The 27,950-nt window shown below is 41.7% G+C and overlaps 1 protein-coding gene and 1 pseudogene across 1 annotated transcript in view; one reads left to right on the forward strand and one right to left on the reverse strand.

The window, feature by feature from the left end:
- Nucleotides 1-27,950, reverse strand: part of LOC147334038 (polymeric immunoglobulin receptor-like) — a 419,044-nt gene that overhangs the window by 344,421 nt on the left and 46,673 nt on the right. Inside the window, exons 6-7 of the mRNA XM_086286448.1 lie at nucleotides 26,563-26,815; nucleotides 25,595-25,667 (exon numbers count right to left, since the gene is read on the reverse strand). Of these exons, the coding sequence (XP_086142574.1) occupies nucleotides 25,595-25,667; nucleotides 26,563-26,815 (326 nt within the window). The remainder of the gene's footprint in view (nucleotides 1-25,594; nucleotides 25,668-26,562; nucleotides 26,816-27,950) is intronic.
- On the forward strand, nucleotides 13,408-23,378 carry LOC147334052 (uncharacterized; annotated as a pseudogene).

A 27,950-nucleotide genomic window follows, 5' to 3' on the forward strand; every position in this document is an offset into this window, starting at 1 on the left:
CAGCAGACGATAAAATCCTTATTTTGTTGATAAAATTGGCACAGAGCTTCCGCCATGCATTACCAAAGATTCACATCAAACGTATCCCATTCTTGGTTGCTTTAATGAAGATTTTTTTTTATTGTCACAGTTTGATACTGATGATTAGGGATGGGCATTAATACGATTTTCACTATTCCGATTCCATTTTCGATTCTGTTTAACGATTCGATTCTTTTTCGATTCTTTTTAAAAAAGGAGAACACTAAGGTCGATTAGCTTAGAACTTTGTTTATATCTTCTCTTTGAACAAGATAGAAATTTAGGAGTAACATGGCCTTACAAACCCAACAGTGAGATCTTTTTTTTTTTTTTTTTTTTTTTGCCTGTCCCGTTTGGCTCTTTTGCCATCAGAATTATTGTCTAAAGGCAAAGAAAGATGCCCAACGGATTTACTTTACCAAATTGACCATCCCAGCCTTGCCATAATGGTCCATTTGATTCACCTTTTATTGTTTATTTTATTTTCACTTGCTGAATACGGGACAGACTTGACTGGAGGAAAGAAGGGGAGAAAGAAAGAGGGAAAGAGAAACAGCTGAGAAGAGGGACGGGGGAGAAGGGCAAAAAACAAAAACCAACAGAACGGGCAGAAAGAAAAAAAAATAAAAAAAATGCATATATCAATCACCTGGATCACCTGCTGAGAAAGAAAAAAGAAAACAAGCAGAAGAGAACAAGAGTAATAGAATAAACAACATCACAATGATATATGGGAATATAACAGTAAATACTAAATATTAAACATTATTGTGCAGCACATAAGATCAACAGAACACAGTGTGCTTTGAGGTAGGAGCCAAAAGGGGTGTAGTTTGTGGGTGTGATCACCCGTGTGTACACCTGTGAGCATGGACGCGCTTGTTTTTTTAAAAGGTTCCTTCATGTAATGATCTGCTAGGGAGTGTGGGGGGGCCACAGCCCCGTCCTCCAGGGCATGAAGCAGGTATGGAGGAGATCAAAACTCCAGACATCCAGAGGCCCCCAGAACACAAGAGACCAAGGAAGACCAACAGAGGGGCAGCTGCGCCACTGTCCCGGAAAGAGCTGAGGAGAGTCCCAGATGAGGGCTCACTCAGCAGCCGCGGAGCAGAAGCCAGGGGGAGTTGCAGTGACGCGCCGGTGAGCTCCGCCGGCAGCCAGCCGTGCCTGAGTGACCGAGCCCCAGGCCGAGAGGCCGGGGGCACCCCACCTCCGAAGTGGCCCGAGCGAGCCCCAGGCTCCAGGCCCCGATAAGCGGCCGCCAAGGAGTGAGCCGGTGTGTACCTGGACGCCCATCCCCAGACACAAAGAACCACCAACGCACCGATGTCTGAGGGAGTCCGCCATTGGCAGGGGAAGTGGTGGTGGGGGGAGAGAGGCCTCCAAACCTTGGAGGGCCTGAGATGTCCCCAGAGAGGTGGCGTCTGATACCCAACCTGACATATAGACACAGACATACAGGCACACACAGATACAAACATCCATTCCCACCCTCATGCTCTCATATGCACTTACTCCACACTCAACCAACGTGGAGACAGACATCAGCCTGATCATGCAGGACTGAAACCACTGGATCACAATAACTCTGAAGAGAGAGGAAGATCCTCTTCTGGTTTCAGAGTTGGACTTGAGATCAGGCTCCACAGAGTTCAGATGGAATCTGTAGTTTTTGTTATGAAATCCTGTTAATGTTAAAGCATTAGTTATATTTGATTAACTCTGTGTAAAGTTTGCCTTATTAAATAGTTTGGTGTGAAAAATAAAGAATTGGTCTCACAACAAGTAGTTTGTTTCCGAAAACAGTGAGATCTTAAGAGATCCACAGCCTACGGCTCTTCAATGGGGTGTCACAGGGTCCCCAGGAAAAGAAATTGTAAATGTAAAATAATAAAATAAATATTCATCTGTAGCAACAATTACAATTACACAAGAATATCCAGTAATGTCCCTGCCTACAATTAAAGACATTCACTTACCGAAAATCGGGGGCATCTGCTGTGGCAAATGGGTGCAAGCCTTTGACCACAAACTTAGTCACTGCTCGGTGACATTCGTCTATCCTGGCTTGAAAGGAGACGCTACCGGTAGACTTCAGCGAGAACTGCCAGCACTTGAGACAGACTCTGTCTGTCTCTCTCATCATGGTCACCTAAATGCACAGTAATGGCAGGTTTTGTAATAAGGCAGATCACGCTAACATAATATGCACTGTTAGTTGATTATTTACCTGCCACATTAACGGGAGAGGACATGCAAACGTTACCGCTGCTGCTGGGTTGAGATTCATGAGTCAGGAGCAGAATTAAAGCATGACATTCATTTAAGGTTATCACGCGTTTTGTGAGCAAATTCTTTTGCATATTCGTAGTGTTTCCTCCCTTAAATGAAATGTCTACTTTGCAAGTATTGCAAGTTGCCCTGTTGTCATCCGTTCTCGTAAAGTATAACCAAACTTTTGAGCATTTGAGCCGCTTAGGCGTCGTGTTTCTGTCATGGTCCTGGGTCTTTTGACCCAGCGTTTTGAGTTTGAGTTTATTTTGTTCATTAGGTTATCTAAGTTCATTTGGTTATTAGACTCCTTGTGTTTTCTTCCCCTGTATTTAAGCTTCCCCTCACCCTTGGTGTTTCATGCTGCGTGTCTTATGTTATCAAGTTTGTATTATTATGCCTAAGTGTTTCTAGTTCTTATTATTTCCCCCTCGTGTTTCCAACTATGTTAAGTCTCCCCTGCTCTTCATGTGTTTCATGTCTGTGTCTTACATTGTGAAGTTTGGGTTGTCATGTCTACGTCTCATTATGTTTCCTGTTTTATTGTGAAGAGGTCTGGTGTTTCTGTGTTCATCGTGTTCAGCTAGACAGCGAGATAACGATGCTCCAATAACCAGACTTATTTTCCTTGTTGCGCTGATTTATTGAAGAATGGCCTCTGACCATTGCCTTCTCTTTGACCATCGTAAAACTGAAAATACAAAATACTGTATTAGCTAACTAACATTGTGAACTAGCTTGTTACACTCTTACTGCAAGCTAACAAGATAAAACTTTCAAATGTACAAATTATTGTGCCATTTTTACACAAAACAAAAGATAATAGTTATTTTATCGACATTCATACTTACAGACATATCTTGTCCAAGGCAACAACATTTTAAGGTCCGTATCAGCTTAGAACGATAACATTACGGTATCACTTTCCGCCATCTTTTATTTCTTCTTCACGTTCTCATTTTTTCCTTTCCCAAAGTAACCGAACCCATATTACAAAGCAGCCACTAGAGGGAGCTCTAGGGCAGCTTACAACTATAATATCCGATTTAAGTTATAAAAGGCAGAACACTCCCCGCCTGGTACAATATAATTGTGCCACTAGAACAAACTTTTCTAATAAACATTTTGAACAGTTTAGGGCTATTTCAAACACTTATTTATCACTTGATAAAAGCAAAACCATATCAGTGATGGGTCTCAAAAACACTTTTTCATTTCCATCTTTCACAGTCTTTACTTCTGCTTTTCGAACCTTATTGTCCTTGCTCTCAAATGTTCTTACAACTTTTCCCATGGACCAGTCGTTTCTGTGTGCGAGAACATCTTTCAATAACACAACATCACCAACTTTTATGTTTTTTTTATCATCAGTTCATTTTCTCCTTTGCTGTAGTGTTGAAAGATATTCACTTTTCCACTGTTTCCAAAAAGAGTCTGCCAAACACTGTACTTGCTTCCATTGCTTTGAGTAGAGGTCTGGCGGTCCAAAGCTTCCTGTTGGTGCAGATAATGCATTGACCTTTTGTGTAAGGAGCATTGCTGGAGTGAGAAGGTTTGGTTTGTCTGGATCTGTTGAGACTGGTACAAGTGGTCTTGCATTCATTATTGCCATTACTTCTGCCATGAATGTACTTAACACTTCATGCGTTAGTTGGACATGTACGGCCTTCAACAGAATACCATCTAGGATGCGCCTTGCTACTCCAATAAGTCTCTCCCACGAGCCACCCATGTGTGACGAGTGTGGGGGATTAAACAGCCATGTGCATCCTTTCTCTTGCAGGTATGAGTTTAGTTCTGTGTCCTTGTGATCAATTTGCAACTCATTGCATGCTCCAACAAAATTTGTACCTCTATCAGATCTGAGTATTTGAGCAGGTCCACGGATGCAGAAAAATCTCCTTAGCGCATTGATGAAGCTGGATGTTGACATTGTTTCAATGAGCTCAATGTGCACAGCTCTCGTGGACATGCAGGTGAAAAGCACAGCCCAGCGTTTACTGTCTGCACTCCCTCCTCTGGTGCGACGTGTGGTGACCGTCCAGGGTCCAAAGACATCCAGTCCTACACTAGTGAACGGTGGCATTGGTGTCAGCCTGTCCACAGGTAAATCTGCCATCTTTTGGGTCTGAAGTCGTCCTCGAAGCTTTCGACAGAGAACACACTTGTAAATAACAGAAGAGACGAGCCGTTTACTGCCAATAATCCAAAATCCAGCACCTCTGAGCGCCCCTTCTGTTAGGTGATGCCCCTGATGCGCTACCTTCTCATGATAGTACCTAATAAGAAGGATGGCTATATGATGAGCATTTGGGATAATGAGTGGATGTTTCTCATCTTTTGTTAGGTTAGCAGGTGCCAATCGACCTCCTAGTCTGAGGAGCCCATCTTCATCAATAACTGGATTTAACCTTTGAAGACAGCTTTGTTTTGGAAGTGGCAGATTTTCTTTTATGCATCTGTACTCTTCTTTGAACGTTTCACTTTGTACTGTGTGAATGATGAACTTTGCTGCTTTAGACACTTCATCTGTGGTGTTAGTTTCACTGAAACACTTCCAGCCTTTACCTTCTGTGTTTGTTTTCTTGAATGATACTGCCACACGCTTTAGTGATGCAATAGTGTGACACAATCTCATCCAATGAGAGAATCTTTCAAAACGGCATGGCTCTAGCTGTGTTACTGAGGCTTTGGTAACAAAACTTGTTATATCAGGTCTGATCTCTGCATCTGTGTCAGGATCGATCAGTGTGAAACTATCACAGTGAGACTTCTCTATGTCGTGTTGTGTCAAAAAGGAAGGACCACTAAACCAGTTTGTAGAAGCCAATGCAGAAGCTGCAATTGGTCTAGTGGCTGTGTCTGCTGGATTGTCACTAGTGGCTATGTAAAACCACTGTGCTGGATGTGTAGTCTTTCTGATTCTAATCACTCGGTTAGCCACGTAAGTGTAGAACCTCTTTGTGTTGTTGTGTATGTAACCAAGAACAATTTTACTGTCTGTGAAAAATCTGACAGTGTCTGCTTCAATGTCAATCTCATCTCTAATGAGTTCGTACATCTCTACAGCTAACACTGCTGCACATAACTCCAATCTAGGAACAGTGTGGGCGGGTCTTGGGGCTACTTTGGACTTGCCCATGATGAAACCTGTGTGCCACTGACCTTCACCATCAATAGCTCTCAGATATGCCACTGCTCCTATGGCCATGGTGGAGGCATCTGAAAATATGCACAGTTCTTTTTTCACAGCAATGGCCTGGGAGAACGGGAAGTAGCACCTCGGTATCTGAAGCCGCTCAAGATCCTTCAATGAGCTTCTCCATCTGCTCCATTCATCTTCTCTTTCTGCAGGAAGTGATTCATCCCAGTCCTTTTGCTCTGAGGTCAATTCACGGAGAACAGCTTTTCCCTGCATTGTGATGGGTGACACGAAACCCAGCGGGTCATACACACTGTTAACAGTGGCCAAGACACCTCTCCTGGTGAACGGCTTTTGTTCAGTGGTGACGTGAAAGGTAAAACAGTCCTTTTTAAGATTCCACAGTACCCCCAAGCTCCTTTGCAGGGGTATGTCGTCCAACTCTAAATCCAAGTCTTTTAGATCCTTGGCTCTCTCGGCAGCAGGAAACGCTTCCACTACTTTGTGGTCATTAGAGGCTATTTTATGTAGCCTTAAGTTTGACTGTGCCAGCATCTTTTGAGTGCTTGTGAGTGTCTCAACAGCTTCTTCCACTGTTGCTGTGGATGCGAGACCATCATCAACGTAAAAATGTCTCATTACAAACTGCTTTGCATCATGTCCGTGCTCTTCTTCTCCCTCGACTGCAGCACGCCTCATACAATAAATAGCCACAGCTGGGGAAGGGCTATTCCCAAAAACATGAACCCTCATTCTATAGTCACAAATACCTTGGTCAGGATCATTATCTTTATACCAAAGGAATCTCAGATAATCCCTATGATCCTCTCTCACTTCAAAACAATAAAACATTTGTTGCACATCAGCTGAAAATGCTACAGGCTCTTTCCTAAAACGCACAAGGACACCCAGCAGTGTGTTATTTAGGTCGGGTCCACTTAATAAGACTTTGTTAAGGGACTGTCCTTCAAATTCTGCACTTGAGTCAAAGACTACTCTCAGCTGATTAGGTTTTTGTGGGTGGTACACACCGAAGGATGGCAAGTACCAGTGTTCTTTGTTTGAGTCCAAAGGTGGAGCGACTTCTGCATGGTCATTGTCCAGCATGTTTTGAATTAATTCGATATATTGTCTTTTCATTTCAGGGTTTCGGTCCAGTGTCTTTCTGAGAGATTGGAGGCGCTTGAATGCTTGCTCTCTGTTACTCGGAAGCTCTGGTCTTGGAGAGCGGAATGGCAAAGGTGCCACCCAGCTGTTACATTCATTTTGATACACCTCCTTCTCCATGATGTCAATGAAGTCTTTGTCCTCTACTGACAGTGCTGGTTTGTCATCATCTTTTGTCCTGTCAAAAACAGTTTCTCCCAGTTGATTGGTGTTTGTGTTTCCCCTGTCCTTTTTGGGGTTAGGTGTGGTGTTTAACTGGTGTTTGATTTGAAACGTGTTAGGACATGGGCAGAGGTAAGAAGCACGGCCATTCTGAAGAATATGTGTTTTGAGAACACTCACACTTTGTTCATCAAGCACTGCATACATCTTTCTAGCCTGTTCTTTTTCGCCTTCTGGATACACAGGACTTATTTTTGAGCATGAATGTGGGCTATCTGCATCACCACAGACTTCTGTGCATTTGGAAACAACTGAGGCATTTGCACTATCCTGTGTCTCCCCGCCATCATCTTTATCAGCTCCAGAGCTCTCAGCTGGAGCAGGGGGTGGACCTGGATGTAGCACTGCTAAATGCCTGTCGCTACCACAGTCCATGCATTTTATTTGAGCCCTGCAGTCCCTTGCTAAATGTTGAGTAGAGCCACAGCATTTAAAACAGATTCTGTTCTCTTTTAAAAATGACTTGCGCTCATCTATGGGCTTTGCTCTAAAACTCTTGCACCTTTTAAGAGGGTGAGGCTTCTTATGTATTGGGCATACCTTGTCAGGGCTTTCTATAGGCTTGCTATAACTATTTTGAGGTGAACTAGTGTCTGTAGGAATGTCCGTTTTGTGTACACTAATCACTTGCCTGTTACTGCCTCTGAAGCTTTTCTCCTTCTTGAAGCTTGTGTCGGCAGGAGGTGTGATGACAAAGCTTGGGTCGTTTCTTATTTTGGCTTGTTGTCTTACAAACTTTGAAAAGACACTGAAAGGGGGGAAAACAACTTTATGTTCTTCTTTGTACTTTGCTCCTGTTGCAATCCATTTTTCCTGCAGTCCATATGGTAACTTTTCCACAATGGGGTTGAAAAAGTGCAAAAGTCCAGCACTTAACATTTCCCTCCGTGTCAGGTACCTTGTAATATCCTGGACACCCTGTGTCTCTGTTGATGTTTGAAGAGTGTTGTACGGATAAGGTTTGGGGGAATCCAGTCTCTCTCTCTGTTGTGTTTGGAGTTCCACTTTAACATTAGCCTTTTGAGCACTGTGTGAGCCGTCATTGTCTATATCTGCATTCATAGCCATTTCGCATTGTTCACGTGCAGCTTTGTGACAGGCAAGTGGATCTACTTTTAATTTGAATCCTTCAAGGCAAATATCTGAGGGTTTTTGTACATACTCTGCTGTGCGTTGTTTTGGACTGGCGGGTGGTCCCACCAATGGATAGCGCAGTTCACTTTTTGAGAGTCCCTCCTCCTCTTCTTCATAAACTGCAACCTCTGCTTCTGCAACTGCAACAGCCTTTTGACAGCTCAAAACATGTAAATTAGCCTCAAGTTCAGTTTTTTGTTTCATTATAGCTGCTTCTCTTTCTGAATACGCCAGCTGTGCACGTGCAGCCTCTGCTTTTGCTCGTGCTTTAAGTGCTGCAGAACTTGTGGATGAACGCTTGGATGTATGCGAGCGTCTAGACTCCGCCTGTGTGTCTGCGTTGCTTGCATTATCCTTGTTCTCCATATCCTCTGCGTTGTGCACTTGTTTTGTTTCTCTTTGGTCTGGTGTTTCTTCCTCTTCTGGAAGATCCAGTTGATATTGCTTTCCTGACCGTAGACTCATAACTGATGTGCTGAAAATAGCTCCTCGTGGTTGTGCCCGCTGCGCTAATGTCTTTTTACTATGCTGTCCTCGCCCTGAGTCTCTTAGTTTCACCAGCTAGACAGCGAGATAACGATGCTCCAATAACCAGACTTATTTTCCTTGTTGCGCTGATTTATTGAAGAATGGCCTCTGACCATTGCCTTCTCTTTGACCATCGTAAAACTGAAAATACAAAATACTGTATTAGCTAACTAACATTGTGAACTAGCTTGTTACACTCTTACTGCAAGCTAACAAGATAAAACTTTCAAATGTACAAATTATTGTGCCATTTTTACACAAAACAAAAGATAATAGTTATTTTATCGACATTCATACTTACAGACATATCTTGTCCAAGGCAACAACATTTTAAGGTCCGTATCAGCTTAGAACGATAACATTACGGTATCACTTTCCGCCATCTTTTATTTCTTCTTCACGTTCTCATTTTTTCCTTTCCCAAAGTAACCGAACCCATATTACAAAACAGCCACTAGAGGGAGCTCTAGGGCAGCGTACAACTATAATATCCGATTTAAGTTATAAAAGGCAGAACAGGCTCCTTGTGCTTTAGTTTTCCCAGTTTAGTTTAGTTTATTTTATTTTGTATTGTTTTTCGTGTCCCACTCCACGCCAGCAATAAAGCTGTGTTTTTTGAGTTTACCTTTTGACTCTGTGAGTTTGCGTTTGGGTCCTACTCTTGCCTGCACACAGCCGTATTGTGACAGAAGGACGCAACACTGACAAAGAGAAACATGGGGCTTAAATACACTGAGGGATAACGAGGGGGAATGAGCCACAGGAGGAGAGCACAGCTGAGAGTAATTAAGCAGGACGAGGCAAGGGAAACAAAACTAGAAACATTAACATAGAACAGACTGTGAAAGTAAAACAGGAAACACACTGACGGAACTCTAGACATGTGAACTTGACAGACTGGGGGAGACAGAACATAGGGATCTGAAACATGGAACAGAAAGGCACAGTAGATCAACATGAACATAACAACGCCACAGGGGAAGAGTAAAACTGAACACGATGAACACAGAAACACCAGACCTCTTCACAATAAAACAGGAAACATAATGAGACGTAGACATGACAACCCGAACTTCACAATGTAAGACACAGACATGAAACACATGAAGAGCAGGGGAGACTTAACATAGTTGGAAACACGAGGGGGAAATAATAAGAACTAGAAACACTTAGGCATAATAATACAAACTTGATAACATAAGACACGCAGCATGAAACACCAAGGGTGAGGGGAAGCTTAAATACAGGGGAAGAAAACACAAGGAGTCTAATAACGAAATGAACTTAGATAACCTAATGAACAAAATAAACTCAAACTCAAAACGCTGGGTCAAAAGACCCAGGACCATGACAGTTGCCTGCCAGGTAAATGACGCTCCGCAACGTGGTGACGTCATTTGGGGCGATTGGAATCGATAAGGGAATCGTTTGGAAAAATGGCAAACAATTCCAAGGAATTGAAACAGTGGGAACCGGTTCTCAACAAGAACCGGTTTTTGATACCCATCCCTACTGATGATTTCTTGTGAACACTCCTTTAGTTTGATCCCAGTGACAGTATCAATCAACGCAGTGACAGTATCTTCCTCGCTGGCTCCATATCTCTTTATAGAGTAATCAGTGGTTTGCTGTCTCTCACCATCAAAACACTCCATAAATCCCACGATTGACTTCCTCATAAACCACTGAATCAGTTCCTTTCTAAATGAAGATTCGAACGTCACTGATCACCTTCCTCTGGCCATACGAATCAAGCCTTGACACAGTCCTTCTGAAGCAATGTGTTGTTTTTTCTGACACACACACCGGAGCCTCAGGTTCAAGTGGGCCATCACTATTGTTGGCCACATGTCGGCAAAGTTATGTGACATTAGTGATGTTTGTACTTTCTGCGTTAACTTGGTTTTAAAGCCTTGACTTTAAAATAGACACTGTTCAAAAGTTGATCTTAATCTTACAGAGAATATGATGATATTATGGATAATTAAAGTAAATCATATATTCACAAACACAACAAGCTGAAAGTCAGTGAATGCTGCTCGGTTTGCAGTCCTGAATATCACGGCACAACCAGGATTCACTGCACTGTTAATGTTAGCTATGTTAAATTGCTGCCTCTGTTCGGTGGTGTCGAACCAAACGGACTTTAACGTGTGTTTGAACGAGCTGACGGTTCACTCATTAGGCTGAAAGATAGATGCTTTAATCACAGGAGTCACACATGCAGGGCTGTAGACAGGGGGGTTTGCTGTCCTTACAGACTGTGAGGGACCAAGCAGCCAAAGCAAAGAGGACACAGGCAAAAAAGTGTCTTTCAGACCTACCATTTATTAGCTCAAACATCAAAAGACATGAATGCTTTAAAAGCATCAACATCAGCTTTTCTCTGACAGCATGGTGGGAGTTTCTAAAAATAACGGAGTCTTCATTAATCCCATGCAAACGTACACCTATCTGGAACAACCCTGACATATTACAAAACAGTAATATGATTAATTTCCCAGAATGGAGTTGTAAAGGAATTAAATACTTAGAACATATGTTAGAGGGAACAGAATTTATTCCATTTGACAGACTAGTTGCACAATATGGGATCAACAAGAAAAGATTTTTAGAATATCAACAAATTAAATCCATAATAAAAAAGAAATTTAACCTCAGTCAAGTTGAATTACAAACACCACCAAGTGCGGCACATTTCCTTACTCTTAAATCCCCCAAATTATTATCTAAAATATACAGAACACTTTCTAAATTAGATGAATCAATATCCCTTCCTATTGCAAAGTGGGAAGCAGATTTATCAGTCAGTTTAGACCAAAACTTCTGGTCTCAGATTTGCTTAAAAACCTTTAAATTGATTAAAAATCCCAGTCTGCAAATAATACAATACAAAATACTACATAGAGTGCACTATACAGGTCATCGGATGTTCAAGATGGGCTTTACGTCTACCAACAACTGCTCACACTGTCAAGACAATACACCAGACAATTACATTCACGCTCTTTGGTTCTGTCCACCAGTTCAGAAGTTTTGGTGCGAGATATGTGAAGACTTATCAAAGTGTCTGAAATGTAAAATTCCAACCTCCCCTTTAGTATGCTTGTTGGGCAAATTGGATGAGGTCACTACAGAAACTAATACAGTCTACATGGTTTTTACTGCCCTATGCATCGCCAAGAAAACAATCCTCATGAACTGGAAAAATAAATATAATCTTAATTCTAGCCAATATAGAAACCATCTAATAGATCACATTAGTCTCGATACAGCCTCTGCCACCACATTAGATCAATCCATCTGGGCTCCTTTGATCGGCTCCATCACCTAGCGGGGGTAGGGGTTCGTGGTTTGGTCCCGCCTTAGCTATTGTGGTTGATGTGGAGTTGGGACGGGCTTAGGGCACCTGGAGGACCCCTAGAGATGTTATCCCTGGAGGGCTTAACCCGGGGGTTGTGTTCATAACCTGGTTAGTGGCTCTGGTCGCTCTTAGAGGTTGTTCTCCTCGTGGCTGAGTGCAGCGAGGCTGGAGGATGGTTTCAGGCAAGTTTTTGACTGAATTGTTATTGGCACCATGTGTCCCTTAAATCTCACAAGAAAGCTCTGACTCCTGGCTGAAGACATGGAATGCTGTTATTTAAGGTGGGAAATCACAATGTGGGAAACAAAATAAAAACACACACACAACCAGAGAAATGAATAAGAAAGGCACGTGTTAGAGAAATGCCTTGTTTGAGAAAAAAGTTAAATTAACCCACCTACAAACGCACATACACGCAATGAAGAAACAGCTTACATTCATGAACACGTGAAGATTTTCCAGCAAGATTAAAACAGCAAAATTTAACATACACCTGTTGTTAAATGATAAAGTTTATCCACTACTAACAAATAAACTCTCTGGGTTGCAGGACAACAACTTAACTTAAAAAAAAAGACACTGGTCTGACCAACCAGTGATGACACAACAAATTTAGTGGTAAAAAGATTCAAATTGTGACATGTTTTCTGCTGATTGATTAATACAAGTGATTACTGAATGAAAGAAAATTCCTTTTTTGGGCTTTTAAACATGATCTTAAGAATTTTAACACCTGTGTTGTCCTGTCAACTTGGCGGTCATGAGTTGATTATATGGCGAGAAAAAACAAAAAAAGGGGGAGAGAAGGCTGACACAGGGCCTGGTCCCGTTGTTTCTCCCCTCTCTGAATAACACAGCCAACACAACATCATTTTCCTCTTCGTCTGTTTTTGTTTTGTTTTGTTTTTGTTTTGTTTTTTCTCTTTATGCTTGATTACAGGCTCCTTTGTCAACCTGGAAAGCCGAGGCTGACCTGGACTCCTCCTCTACCATCTTTGCTCTCTCCTCTACCATCTTTGATGTGACCCTGACCAAATGCTACAGCAGCTGGACCCACAACAACAACCTGAAAACGTCAACACTGCTGCAGGAAAACGATCTCATGCAGCGGAGACGGAGAGCGTTAAATCCAAGGCCCGTTTCACTACACGGGGGAGATTTCCAGACAGCTTCAGCTGACAGAGCTGTGACGAGACGCCCATTAAGCCTGGAGGAAAAGTGAGGCCGAGCAACACAATGCTGACCTTAACAACTCTGCATTAAAACTGTGCAGGACAGTGACGGACCAACACGGATGATCGGGCAGCAAAAAGGGTGTGCCAGAGACAGGAGGAGTAACTGAGGTCAGGAGGCACCTCAGAATGGACAAAAGCACAAGGAGAAAATAAGCTGAAGGCACAGGTGTCGGGGCTCGGCCAGGAGCTGACCTCTGAGAAGAGCCGAACAGCAGAGCTGTAGAAGGCCGTGGAGCAAAGCAAGGGAAACATCAATGGACTTCAATCTGACGTGTACGGAAAAGACTCAGTAAGAGCTCAAGGCATCAGAGCAGAAACTGAGCATGGCTCAGGAGGAGCTGGCTGATAATCGAACCCATCAGTCAGGCTTGGAGTCCCAGACACAGGACTTGAAATCAGGCCGGAGCTTGCTGGAGCAGGAGGTCGCCAAACCTGACCAGAAGCTCCAACAGCAGGAGCAAGCCCTGAAGGAGCTACAGAAGCAAAAGGGTCAAGTTAAGGAGGAGCGGAACAAGGAGAAGATGCAGGACACTGGAGAAAAGGACTGCCTCAATTGGGGCCAGAACCAGTATGGACAGAACTTTGAGCAGCAGCACCAATGGATGCAAACAGACTGAAATGGAGGAGGGCAGGACCCCAGGGCACGCTTCTGGCCGTGGTTTACCCAGAACACCAGAACAGGAAAGTGATGAACACAAACACACACAAACACAGACATCTACCTGCACTGACTCAGAATGAAGAGAAACACACATATGAACATATGCACTCGTTGATTGAGTGAGAAATGACACACACATGTGCAAAAAATCGAAATGCTGATTCAATTCACTGAGAAGTGATTCACACACACACGCTGATGCAATGAAAAATGCTTTACTAACAAATGCTGCACACATACATCCAAATACGGAGTCGGTTACAACAACAAGAAGCCATTGATTGTTTATTGGTTAAATGCAGTTCATGTCACCCAGAGGGCATTTGTGTAGATTTAGGGGACAAGGTCTAAAGCATTTGGGTAGTGAAAACAATGTCTGTGCGTGATGTCTGTTTATGGCTCAAGGCCTCGACTGAATTGTTTACTGTGCTTCACACAGCCTGATAAGGAGCAGTGGTACAGAGTGAAAATGATGAATTAACGGTGTCAAGTCGTACCTTCAGATCCTGCCTGTTTGGTCCAGTTTGTGTTTTCATGTTTGGTTTCTGTTTTTGTTTGGTGCCAGCAATAAAGCTGAGGTTTTCAGTTACATTTCCGTCTCAGAGTCCTGCACTTGGATCCAAATTCAAATTCAAATTTTATTGGTCACATACACAGTCATACACAGTACGATATGCAGTGAAATGCTTACACAACTGCTCGTGACCTAAAGAAAAAAGAAAAGGCTATGAATAAGATAGGAAATAAATATGAAAATTAAAAAGGGTCAATTTAACTAGAAAGGAATCAAATAAAATAAAATATAAAAATTTAAGTTAAAAATGAAATAACTGTACAACACAAATTAGAATGAAGGGTAAATTTAACTGGGAAAGAATAAGATAAAATATATAAATTAAAGTTGAAAATAAAATAACTGTACAACAAAATACACAATACACAGTATAGAAATATATACGAATGTATGAAGAAATATAAATATATATACAGTGGGGCAAAAAAGTATTTAGTCAGCCACCGATTGTGCAAGTTCCCCCACCTAAAACGATGACAGAGGTCAGTAATTTGCACCAGAGGTACACTTGAAGTAAGAGGTACACTTGCAATTGAAATTGCAGCGAACATGATTGACATGGTAGCACTGAATGCACATGTGCTGTATCAAGCATGCACCGGGACAAAGGAAAGACGGGTGGACTTCCTGGTGGAGCTTGCAAGATATATATATAAACTGCCCTAGAGCTCCCTCTAGTGGCTGCTTTGTGATATGGGTTTGATTACTTTAAGAAACAAACCGACAATAAAATTGTTATTCATTTGTTTATATTACAGTTATGACCATAACATAAAACGTTTTTTCTTATTTTTCAGTGTTAAATACATTTTTAAACTGTGATGCACTTAAATTTAAACATCCAATTTAAACCCTTTTCATGGGCTTTGTTTGACACACAATTGCTTCTTTATTGGGTACAGCATTTTTACGTGCATGTGCACGTAAAATACAAAATAGTGATATCATCTATAAACATGCTGTATATAGGAGGTTTTAAACCTCTTGGCTACCATTCCTTTCTTTTTGCTGTTCTCCACCTGATCATAAAGGACCTTCTTCTTCATTGTTTTACACTTACATCATCTACTTCCACCGAATCACAGTCAGCAGCATGGAGCACGTGTTGGGTGGATGAACCTCTGCCCTGTCTGATTACAGTTTGTACACACACTGCCTCCTGTGGACTCTTATCTTTCTTTAACCTTTAAAGTCTGACAGTTTCTAAAAGAGAGTAAATCTGCTGCTTCAGTTTAAACACTTCACTCATATATTAGCAGCAGGAAGATTAATCATCTAAAGTTCAGTGTGTGACGATTTTGTCTTCTTCTGTTTTATAAACACTACACACGACCGTTAAATGTGCTGATTTCTAACAAAATGTGTTTTTAAATGTTTTAATGTAAATCTTATCCTGGTTTCCTGCATTTAGCTCTTTGTTCTCTGTGACCATCAGAGTGAAGTCAAAATCAGCCTCAGACGGTCTCCTGGTTTATAACTAAAACTGAAGTGAAGCCTAAGAGATGCCATCAGTTTATTTACAACATTTATTTAAACAGGAAGAGATCTGTCAGCGTGACGAGATTAGGCTTAAAACTTTCCTTTTTGCTAAAGCATACAGTTAGGGCTGGACCAGGTGACCCTTAATCCTCCCTTAGGCTACGTTCACACTGCAGGTCTTAATGCTCAATTCCAATTTTTTGATCAAATCCAATTTTTTTGTCTGCTTGTTCATGCTACAAATAAAATGTGACAGCAAACGCGCTCTAGTGTGAACGCTCAAAGCGGCCCCGGCTGACGTGGCTTGAAGCTGGATGGGCGACTCGGGCCCTCCAGCAGACGTGGCACGAAGCTGGACGGGTGACTCGGGCCCTCCAGCTAACAAGACTTGAGGCTGGACGGGCGACTCGGGCCCTCCAGCTAACAAGACTTGAGGCTGGCTGGGTTCTCCCGAACCCCCAGCAGACGAGACCTGACGCTGGACGGGCTCCTCAGGCCCTCCAGCCGATGAGGCTGGACGCTGGCTGGGTTCACCTGAATCCCCAGCTGACAACACTTGAGGCTGGATGGGCTCCTTGGGCCCTCCAGCTGGAGCAGATGCAGGACCAGAGGCAATCGGGACCCCTGGCTGAGGGTGAAGATGAGTGGCTGACTGAGCAGATGACAACGCTAATGAATCCTCCACTAACTGAGCTACTGACTGGGTTATGGACTGTAACAAAGCTTGCAGAATATCCGATTGTGGTAGCGACTGAGTTATGGATAGCGGGGGTGAAGACTGAGCTATGGGTGACTGAACTTGAGGTGAAAGTGGTGGTGGTGGTGGAGTTGGTTATTGGGCGGCTAACGGGGCTACAGGCGGCTGCTGAGCAGGAAACACTGGACACTGAGCTACAGGTTGCTGCTGAGCAGGAAACACTGGACACTGGGCTACAGGCAGCTGCTGAGCAGGAAACACTGGACACTGGGCTACAGGCAGCTGCTGAGCAGGAAACACTGGACACTGGGCTACAGGCGGCTGCTGAGCAGGAAACACTGGAGACTGAGCTGAGGGTGGCTGCTGATCAGAAAACACTGGAGACTGAGCTGAGGGTGGCTGCTGATCAGAAAACACTGGAGACTGAGCTGAGGGTGGCTGCTGATCAGAAAACACTGGAGACTGAGCTGAGGGTGGCTGCTGATCAGCTAGCTGAGCTGAGGGTGGCTGCTGATCAGCTAACTGAGCTGAAGGTGTGGAAATGAAAACTGCACCAGTCCGTACTACAGGAGAGAATGGAAGTGTGGTTGGGTGATGACGGTGAGGGTTGCATTTGTTCTTCAAGGATGGATCAAACAATTTGGCGATAAACCTTGGCAAAAAATGCTGCTGTCGTTGAGAGTACCAAGTGGCGAGGGCCTCCAGGAGAACTACTGAATCCTCTTTCCCTGGGCCGCCCATGCCAAACAGTTCAAAACTTAGCCTCACTCTTAGAGCTGTTATTATTTGTTTGAGTCCATTTATATTTAGAAAACTGACAGTGGAGGCAGTGGATGACAAAAAATTATCAAAAAATACTACCTCCAGCTGCCTCTTGTAGGGGCTCGCGGCGTGGACTACCCTCCAACAGTAATCCCAAAGGAGCGCGAGATTCTCTCCCTCAGAGGCGAAGTGTGAGTCCGCTGGATCCATTACTGGTCGCGTCGTTCTATCAGGGCTCTGTGTGCGGGGAGGTGGAGATGTGGATCCAAGTGCAGGACTCTGAGACGGAAATATAACTGAAAACCTTTATTGCTTTATTGCTTTTTAGTTTTATTTTGTTGTATTTATCTGCGACACCTTAAAGGCCGGTCCATGAAAATGTTGTCGGGCATAAACCGGTCCGTGGCGCAAAAAAGGTTGGAGACCGCTGGTTTATGACACCAACTGTCTGCCATCTATAATCTGGTTCTGAGATCCCTTCCCAAATAAATGTAAATAAATATAAATAAATGCAAATAAATGTAAATGAGACGTTGAGTCTCAATGGGAATACAGTTGTCCTTCGCTATAATGCAGTTCCCCTTTCGCTGCCTCGCTGTTTGGCTGATTTTTTTTTTTTGTGTGTGTGTGCGTGTGTGTGTGTGTGCAACTTTGCATGCTTTTATTTTTTTTTACAGCACATTGTGTTCTGCATCCTGATTGGCTGTAGAGCATTGTCAATCAATCTCCTCCGTGCCGTGTCTCCTGTTCAGTACAGAATGCTTTCAGCTTGTCAAATTTACATAAATCTTCGATCGCTAGCAGTGTGACTCTGAAGTGCTGTACTGTATGTTTCCTCCCCAATAAAAACAATGTCTCCTGATTACGGTAGCTTTAATGTTCTGACAAGCCATCAAGTGTTGCGACTTCATAGCTTAATAAAGTCATACTAAAACTTCTGACAGATTTTTGAGTGCTGTTTACTATATAAAATCAGTTAGCGGTCAGTAAGCACAACCAGAATTCATACTTTTAATTTGAGAAAAAATAAAAGGATTTTAAGTGCGTCTTATAGTCCAAAAAACATGTAACACGACTGTAGGGCACCATTAATAGTAATTATTATTACTATTCAATTATAATAATTAATAATAAGAATTTGTTAGTTCGATCTTTATTATTTATAGGAAAACATTTATATTTTTATTTCTCTAACTAATGTTTGGACTTGAAAACAGGGTTTGATATTAATAATGGATTGCATTTATATAGTGCTTTTTGAGACCCTCAAAGCACTTTACAATTCCACTATTCATTCACACACTGGTGATGGCAGCTACAGTTGTAGCCACAGATGCCCTGGGGCAGACTGACAGAAGCAAGGCTGCCATATCGCGCCATCGGCCCCTGTGGCCATCACCAGTAGGCAACGGGTGAAGTGTTTTGGATAAGGACACAACGACCGAGACTGTCCGAGCCGGGGCTCAAACCAGCAACCTTCCGATTTCAAGACGAAGGGCCAACTCATGAGCCACAATCGCCCCTAAAATTATATTTGGTTTCATTCTATAATACTGGACTTATTTTTCTACAAAGGTTTGAACTTTGAGAGTGTTTAAACAAGAGAGAAAAGTGTGAAAATGTTAATGCCTGTCTGAGAACAGTGTATAAAGTGTGTAGTGATGGGTTTCACAGCCTTAAATCATCTATAATAATTGTAAAAAATAAAGCTGACTTTGTGGACTTTGCGGGTTAATTTTGGACTAACTTCCGCGATAAACAAACAACAAACAACACTTTACCAGTATGGATAAAGGTTAAATTAAAAAGTACTTTAACTTGAAGAGTATTTAACCTTTGGAATAATCTCTTACAGACATATGTTCATAAGATTTATTTTTTTTAAAGAAATAATTGTCTGAATCTTACATACAGATATAACAGAGTAGCTTTAGTGTTTTGAGTATGAGTACTTGAGTATGAACATATACAAAATGCAGCAAGATATTTGTAAAAAAAACAAAAAAAACAAACAGTTTTATTGATTATAAAATGAGTTATATCGGATTCATATCAGCATTGGCAGATATCCAAAGTTTTGATATCAGTATCTGACATTAAAAAGTGGTGTGCCATCTCTAGAACATAATATATGAGAGAAAGCATGTCACCAAATCTGGCAGACTGTGTGGAGGTTCATGAATGAACCCAAAGCAGAAGTTTGGAAATCAAAGCTTAATGTAATAAGTAATGTAGTAAGAGTGAGACATTTATTTAGGCTGAAAGGGATACTTAGTTTCCCTGAGGAAACTAAGGCAAAACTGACTGGGAAAACTAAACTAACAGTAAACATATGTATACCTGAACATAATGCACGAAGAACAGAAACATGAAAAACTGAGCAGACGTCCTGACAATGAAAAGATTAATACAGAAGAGAGTAATTAGGAAGAGTGAAAACATCTGGGAAAACAGCTTTGATGAACAGACATAAAGACCCAGAGAAAGAAACACTAAACACAGTACTGTCAAAGTAGAAGAGGAAACAACTTGTCACAGAAGCTGGGAGGGAGGAATGCTCAGGGAAACTAGATGTACACAACAGGAGGAGACCTTAATAGAAGAAATGTGGAAACAGTTAAGGGAAAAACCACAACTAACCCAAATAATAGAAAACTAAAACATTCCAACACAAAGAAATCAGAAAAACACCATAAACTCAAAATGCTGGATCAAATGACAAAGAACTACGAAATAGCAGGCCTCTCATTATCAGACACTCAGTCTCTGCATGCTGCATTTGCTTTCACTTTTTATTGAGATTAAACAGATAACAGTCCAGACGGAACTCTAATTAGTCCACCCTTCATTTCCCAACATCTGTTCTCTAAATCTCACACGAGCATTGTTAAACAGAGAGCCAAACAGAGAGCCCCACTTGAAAACTGGTCCCAGAGTCTTTGACACAGGGTTTTCATTTTTTTGGTCTTTTTTTCTCTAGTTTTGTACTTTCGATCACCCTTTGAATATGGCTTTATATTTTGTTTTGATTTTCTATTTTCTGTTATTTCTTAACATTTTTGTGTCTTTATTTTCTTATTCCTTATGCAAGTTCGTTTCATTGTATTACTTCCCTTTAGCTCGGTGCTCCTGTTTCAATGTTATTTAAGTTTATTCTGTTTTTGTTTGTTCATGACTTAATTTTAGTTTTAAACTGGGATTTATTGTCTTATTGTTTCTTCAAATCTAACTTTTTCCTTATTCCTTATTTACAGCCTGTAAGATTTTCTGTTATCTTTAAATAAAAAATACTGCTGGTGACCATTACTACCCATCTGCCTCCTGGTAGACAATCTTAGGTGACATTCTTCTCGAGTCATAATGATCATTTTTTTTAGAAAATGTGACCTCTGACCTTGATCTTGAATCTCGGCCATGATGTATGGCCTCACATCTGTCCATGCTGCTGGATATCTTGACATCTGTCTAGATTCTGTTCATCAATAAATCATATTCATTCTTTCTAATGACCTCTCCTTGTTTAAAGGTATTTAAATTCAAATCGATTCGATCCACTATTGGATTCAATTTGAATCGGGGAAATTTTGCCTCAGATTATAATTCTAAACACTTATCAGTACATATCCATATTTGTATATCTATAAAGAGGAAGCTGACACTTGTGAGACTTTATCAAAGGTGTAGGTGTCACAGCAGATGCCTTTGTGTCAAAGTAACTGAGGATAAATCACAGAAAAACATGAAGGAGATTTTCCAGGCCTGGATTTTGTCACGGTTCTGGATCAGTTTGACCCAGCTCTTTCTGTTTCTTAAATTTTGGTGTTGTTCTGAGTTATGATTTATGTTCTGATTATTTAGTGATACTGTTTTGATTATTGTTATTATTGCAGATTTAGTTTAGTGTCAAGTCTGCGTCTTTCTGATTTGTTTCATGTCTCCTGTTTTTTTTTGATAGTCCCAGTCTGTGGTCAGTGTGTTCAGTTCTACTGCTCCCCTGTCTCGTTAGTCTAATTTCTCCCAGCTGTCTCCCTCCTGTTTTCCATTCCCTGATTACGTCCCTGTGTATATTAGCCCTGTGTTTGCCCTTGCTCAGTGTCAAGTCGTACCCTCAGATCCTGCCTGTGCGTTCCACTTTGTGTTTTCATGTTTGGTTTCTGTTTTTGTTTGGTGCCAGCAATAAAGCTGAGGTTTTCAGTTACATTTCCGTCTCAGTGTCCTGCACTTGGATCCAAATTCAAATTCAAATTCAATTCAAATTCAATTTTATTTGTCACATACACAGTCATACACAGTACGATATGCAGTGAAATGCTTACACAACTGCTTGTGACCTAAAGAAAAAAAGAAAAAGGCTAAGATGGGAAATAAATATGAAAATTAAAAAGGGTCAATTTAACTAGAAAGGAATCAAATAAAATATAAAAATTTAAGTTAAAAATGAAATAACTGTACAACACAAATTAGAATGAAGGGTAAATTTAACTGGGAAAGAATAAGATAAAATATATAAGTTAAAGTTGAAAATAAAATAACTGTACAACAAAATACACAATACACAGTATAGAAATATATAAGAATGTATGAAGAAATATAACAATAACATAACATAACAATAACAGCAGCTGTACGAGTATTAAATGGAAATGAAGAAATATAATGTCCAGTGTTGTTGGATCCACATCTCAACCTATAGCAGATAACCTTGAAATATTTTGCAGTAGAACAAAAACTGAAGAACACCACAAATCAAAATATGAACATTACCTGATGCTGCTAAAGTGAAGAGGAGCAAAGGTTACAGCTAAGGATTTAGCAATTCTGCATTTTTAAAAGTTTAAATTTTTTCAGTATTGAACACCAGAAATGCGGCTTTCTTGTTGGAAGTCATTTAAGTAAAAAACAAAACACAGCGGCCGACAGCGCTGTAAGCAACAATAGACTGGTAGGTAATGAGCAAGTGAATGGGAAACACTGAGAGAGAGTTGTGCATGAAGTGTGGTTTTATAGTGGTGGAGGTAAAACAGCAAGTAAGAGACGTAATTAATGAAGATGTTTATGTCAAGCGTAGTTTGGATCTTCTTTTGCTGCTGGTTCAGTCAATTTTGTTTGGAGAGATAAAACCTGCAGCTTAAGAATCTAGCGCAAAAAAGAAAACTAACTTTTGGGTCCCAGGCCAAGAAAATGGGGGTGAGAACTAAAACGGAAATCTAAATTGGGAAACCCTAAAACATGAAAACTGTAACAAGAACATGGCCTGAACAGGAATGTGAAAATCTATGTGAGACAACAGAATATGAGCAGGTGCTTGAGGGGAAAAACCTGATACATGAAAAGCCAAACCTCAAAGAAACAAATAACCAGACAAACAAACAACCCAACCTTTAGAGAATTGTGGATCAATATGGTTGTCATTGTGCAAGGTGATTAGCTCTTTAGCAAGAGTGCTCACCTGTTTTCTTCACACTGGTTCATTAAAAGGAGCTTGCAAAGAAAAGCGTCTGGACTTTAAGTTGCTTGAAGACGTTTCACCTCTCATCCGAAAAGCTTCTTCAGTTCTAAGCTTCTGTTGGGGGTATTCTGGCCAATTCCACCTTTGGTCAGGCTTTTCAGGCAGGGACTCTCCATGTGCCTCCTGACCAGCTTCTACCTGGTGGAGAACACCGTGGAGCCCAGCCCTGTCTTTGTGGCTGATGAAGTGTTCCCACTGTGGCAGCAACTCATGAGGCCTTTCCCAGGACGCCTCCTCCCATTAGAGAAGAGGATCTTCAACTATCACCTTTCCAGAGCCCAGCTGATAGTGGAGGGTGCCTTCGGTATCCTCTCCTCACAGTGGAGGTTGTATCGGCGCTCCATGGAGCTGCTTCCTGAAATTGCGGAGAAGTGTGTGAAGGCAACGTGTGTTCTCCACAATTTTCTGCGCTGTTTGGATGAGAGAGGGGCACCTGCTGTGAGGGGTGTGGCACCTGCTGTGGTGGAGCCGTTGCAAGGCCTGGGTCATGTAGCAGCAACAAACTCCTCCAGAGAGGCTGTCCTGGTGAGGGAGAAGTTCATGTCCCACTTCTCGGCAAAGGGAGCTGTGTCTTGGCAGCCAAAAAGAATAGCCTGTTTGAAGTCCGAGTGACTTCCTCACAATGGCTCTGCGCCACCCACAAACCTCTAAAGAGCGTTCCTGCCTTTTTTAAATTTTCTTAATAAATGGAGCTTGCCTCCAAAATAAACTAACCTCTCTTTATGCTCTTAAATAATTGGTCTTCACTATGTTCCTATGGGTGCAAATGTTTGGGCAACCTTGTTAATAGTCATTATTTTCCTCTATAAATCATTGGTTGTTACAATAAAAAATGTCAGTTAAATATATCATATAGGAGACACACATATTGATATTGTCACGGCGAGTGAGGAGAGCCGTGCGAAAATAATGAGGATCCAAGCGCAGGCAGTCGTGCGGGTGTGAAGGTGGTTTATTGAACATGAAATAAATAGGGACAAACAGCAAACGGAGGTCGAACTAAACTAGACTGGAGAACAACTAAACTACAGAGCACAAACCTGAATGAGAACGAGCAGAGGAGAATGACGATGGACAGCAGGGAGAACACACGGGTGAGACATGGTAGATACACAGACGGACCAGCAACTACAATGACGGAGGACACGACTTAAATACACACAGAGAAACACGGGAATTACACACAGGTGGTGGACACAGCTGGGAACAATCAGTAAGACAAGACAGAGGTAAAACTGAACACACTCACATGAGACGCAGACCTTCACAATAAAACATCACACGCAGGCTCGACATCGAGAGACAGACAGGAAATGACATATGAAACTAAACCCGCATCTTAAACCCAAATACACAGAAACATGGAACTCTAATAATAAACATCATTAACACAACAAGAGAACAAGAGAACAATCCCTGATGCAAACTTAAACCAAAACATAATAAACTCAAAATACTGGGTCCAACGGACCCAGAACCGTGACAGATATACAGTAAATATTGATTTCATTTCTTTTTTTGTGGTGCCAAATTTATGCACTTGCCTGATTTTATTTAAACAATTCTTGCACACTTTCTGTAAATCCAATAAACTTAATTTCACTTCTCAAATATCACTGTGTGTGTCTGTTGTTCAGTTTCTATGCCATATGTTAAAACAAGATCTAGAGTGTGATTAACACTTAACGTAAACCACTAACAGAGATTTGCTGCGTTAATGCTGTTATGGCATTAACGTCATTTTAAAGAGATTAACACTGACAGCACTAATTCATACATGTTTGTAACAGTTTTACTTTGTGTTCATGAACATCCTGAAGACTGTAGTTCAGAGTCACTGTCAGGCAGCACAGGAAAGTTCATTTCTGTGTGTTTTCAGATGATTTGACCCACAGTTCTGCTGTGAGGTTTAAAGATGATGATCAGCATGTTCTTCACTTTTGGTGTCAACACAGAGTTTGGATCAGCAGCAGGAGACTCAGAGTTCAGCTCTTGACCCCTGACCCCTCTGAGATATTTCATATCCTCCCTGGTGAATTTGATGTGTTGGTCCACAAAGTTCATGTGATCAGTGGTACATCCTGAGATTTGACTTTCACCCAGGTGTCATCCACATACCTGAACTAATAACTTGGTGATGGTCCAGGGTTGGATAACAAAGCTCTTTTTTCCATGTTGGGGAAACCTGCAGTCAGCTGAGACTGAAGAAGTCACTTGGATGAGACCAGATGAACAGAACCTTTTATCGTTTTTGACTCTGCTTGTTGTTTTTTGGGGGATTCTTTTGATGTTTTTTTAGATGAGAAAAAAAACACTAACAGCAGCAACAAGAAGAGCAGGTAAAGCTTGCAGTGCAATAGATTCATCCTTCTCCCCTTCACCCTTCCTGCCATTTTCTGTTTTAACTTCAGGTTTCTTCCTTTCATCCTTCATCCCTTCTTCCTTATTTCCCTCATCCTTCTCTCCTTCTTCCTTCTTCCCTTCTTCCTTCTTCACTTCATGCTTCTGCCCTTCTTCCTTCTTTCCCTCATCCTTCTTCCCTTCTTCATCCTTACCTCCATCATCTGTGTGTCCTCCTGTCTGACCTGCAGGTGAGAAACAGGTGTGAGGTGTCAGCTGTCAGGTAGGTGATGAGTGAAGAACAGAACAGAATCCATTTCCTCTTCAAACTGCTGTCAGACATTATCCACTCTGATCACATCACTCAGACCAGCTGCTTTCTACAAAGTCTCATCAACAACATCTTTACAAACAAACATCAACAACCAGGAAGCAGCTTCACCTCTGATCACACACACACTCAACTCTACTCACTCACCTGGAGGAACAACATGAAGGTGGATGATGATTATGAGCTCCCGAGAGCGTGTTTCTTTCATGAACACACGACACTCGTATGTTGCAGTGCAGTGTTGGGGAGTAACGGAATACATGTACCGCCGTTACGTATTTAAAATACAAAATATGAGTAACTGTATTCCGTTACAGTTACCGTTTAAAAAGGTGGTATTCAGAATACAGTTACTTTGTTGAAATAAATGGATTACACTGCGGTACTTTCCTGTTTCATGTTGTCGCGGGTCAGGACTGTTTGGGTTTTGTTTGACAGCTACGTTCTGTTGTTCCAGGCGGCAGCGTTACGGTTGCCATGGTTACAGGGCGACGCGCTCTCTCTCTCTCTCTGAGACTGTGTGTTTCCTGGGTGACCGTGTTGCAGGGAGAATGGACTGCCATACACGTTATGGGTCTGTGAGCGCGAGGAGGGAGAAAAAGGGGAGTGGAAAGGTACGAGTTGTCATCGAGGAAAAACGGGAGCTGGAAGCATGTAAATATAATAATAACCACTTCAGCCAAGAAGAGTGCCTGACGAGCCCAGTTGTAAGTAAGCTATTAAGACTCGACTGTACACCGTGTTCGTGTTTTCCTCCGAAAACAATAAGTTCCGTTGGAGCAGCCTTTCAACGCCTCTCTCTGTCTCTCGCAAGAAAAGTTGACCCATACAACAAAGTAAAGCTAGTTTTCAGCTACAAGCCGACAGGGACCCCGCCGTATTAGTCAGAGGTCCCTTTAGTACAGTTCGGAGTCGCAGACCTTCAGTAATAGTAATAAATCACACAGCAATAGTACATTCACGTTGTTGTAAAAAGCACGATAATATATTAAGTAATCCAAAGTATTCAGAATACGTTACTGTCATTGAGTAACGTAACGTAATACGTTACAGAATACATTTTGGGGCATGTATTCTGTATTCTGTAATGGAATACATTTTAAAAGTAACCTTCCCAACACTGTTCCAGTGTCATTAATCGTCACATCCTTCAGAATCAAAGACACGTCTCCATCCTTCATCTGTCTGTCCTGCAGATCCACCCGGTTCTTAAAAGATGGATTCTGACCTTGTGGAACAAATTGCCCCTCCTGGTACAAGTAGACATAGCCTGATGTCAAGTGACCTTTGCTCCAATGTATAAATTTGGTGTTGTTGTTTGGCGCTCGACATGTCAGAGTGATGTCCTGTCCAGACTCAGCTGTGATGTTTTTCTGGTCTGAAAGAGGAAACAGCACAGAGCAGAGAGGTTAAAGGTCAAAGTACAACTATGATCAGAATGATTGACTTTAAATATTTTGTTTTTTTCCTTTGACATTTGAGTTTTTAGTCATGTTTAATGAACCTCGGTACATCCAGCAGGTCACCAGTGACCCACTGAGGGGGAATTTTAGCCTCATACTAAACATGCAACGTGTCAGAGACTACAAGATGTTAGCTTCCACAGAACAACAACATGTGCCGATAATAAGTGAACATAATGTGTGAGAGAAAGCAGCCTCTCATTATAAGACACTGGGAGACTCTTGGGGCAGATCTACACATATGCATGTGTTACTTGTGGTTAAAATGATTCAAATTCAAATTCGGTAAGTATACATGTTTCATCTAAATATAATCTATAACTTAATTTATTTCTGTAGCCCACATCATTAAACATTTCAGTCACATAAAACATGAATTTTGATTTGATGTTGTCTTGAATCGCTGTGTGGCAGGCAGGAGTTGGACCCAAAATGCAGGCGCTCAGACTCAAGGGATTAACTCAAAAAACTCAGCTTTATTTGCTGACAGGGAAAAAGCATACAAAGTTTAGTAACTTCAGGCCACTGCAACAAGCCCAGGTACAGTTTACCGACGGATGGTTACAGGACCTTGAAATGCACCGGACTGAGGCAATATTCCCTCAGGATGACCAAGCATCGTGTGCCAGTGATTTAGAAAAACTCACCTGAGGAATCCTGCTTGACAACGCCACATTCTTATGGAAAATTTCAAAATTAGCTGCAACACACCTTGTGAGCTGGATTTGAAGTGGGTTTAATAAACACTTTACAATTTGAATGGAAACATGCCAACACAAGGATCATCTCGGAAATTTCGGCCACCACCCTTATATCTTACAGTGGGGCAAAAAAGTATTTAGTTAGCCACCGATTGTGCAAGTTCCCCCACTTAAAATGATGACAGAGGTCAGTAATATGCACCAGAGGTACACTTCAACTGTGAGAAACAGAATGTGAAAAAAAAATCCATGAATTCACATGGTAGGATTTGTAAAGAATTTATTCGTAAATCAGGGTGGAAAATAAGTATTTGGTCACCTCAAACACGGAAAATCTCTGGCTCTCACA

This window comes from Aulonocara sp. 'chitande type north' Nkhata Bay, linkage group LG3, assembly GCF_057382095.1.
Source record: "Aulonocara sp. 'chitande type north' Nkhata Bay isolate Kocher_YH1m ecotype deep benthic linkage group LG3, A_spYH_male_GT1.1, whole genome shotgun sequence".
NCBI lineage: Eukaryota > Metazoa > Chordata > Actinopteri > Cichliformes > Cichlidae > Aulonocara > Aulonocara sp. 'chitande type north' Nkhata Bay.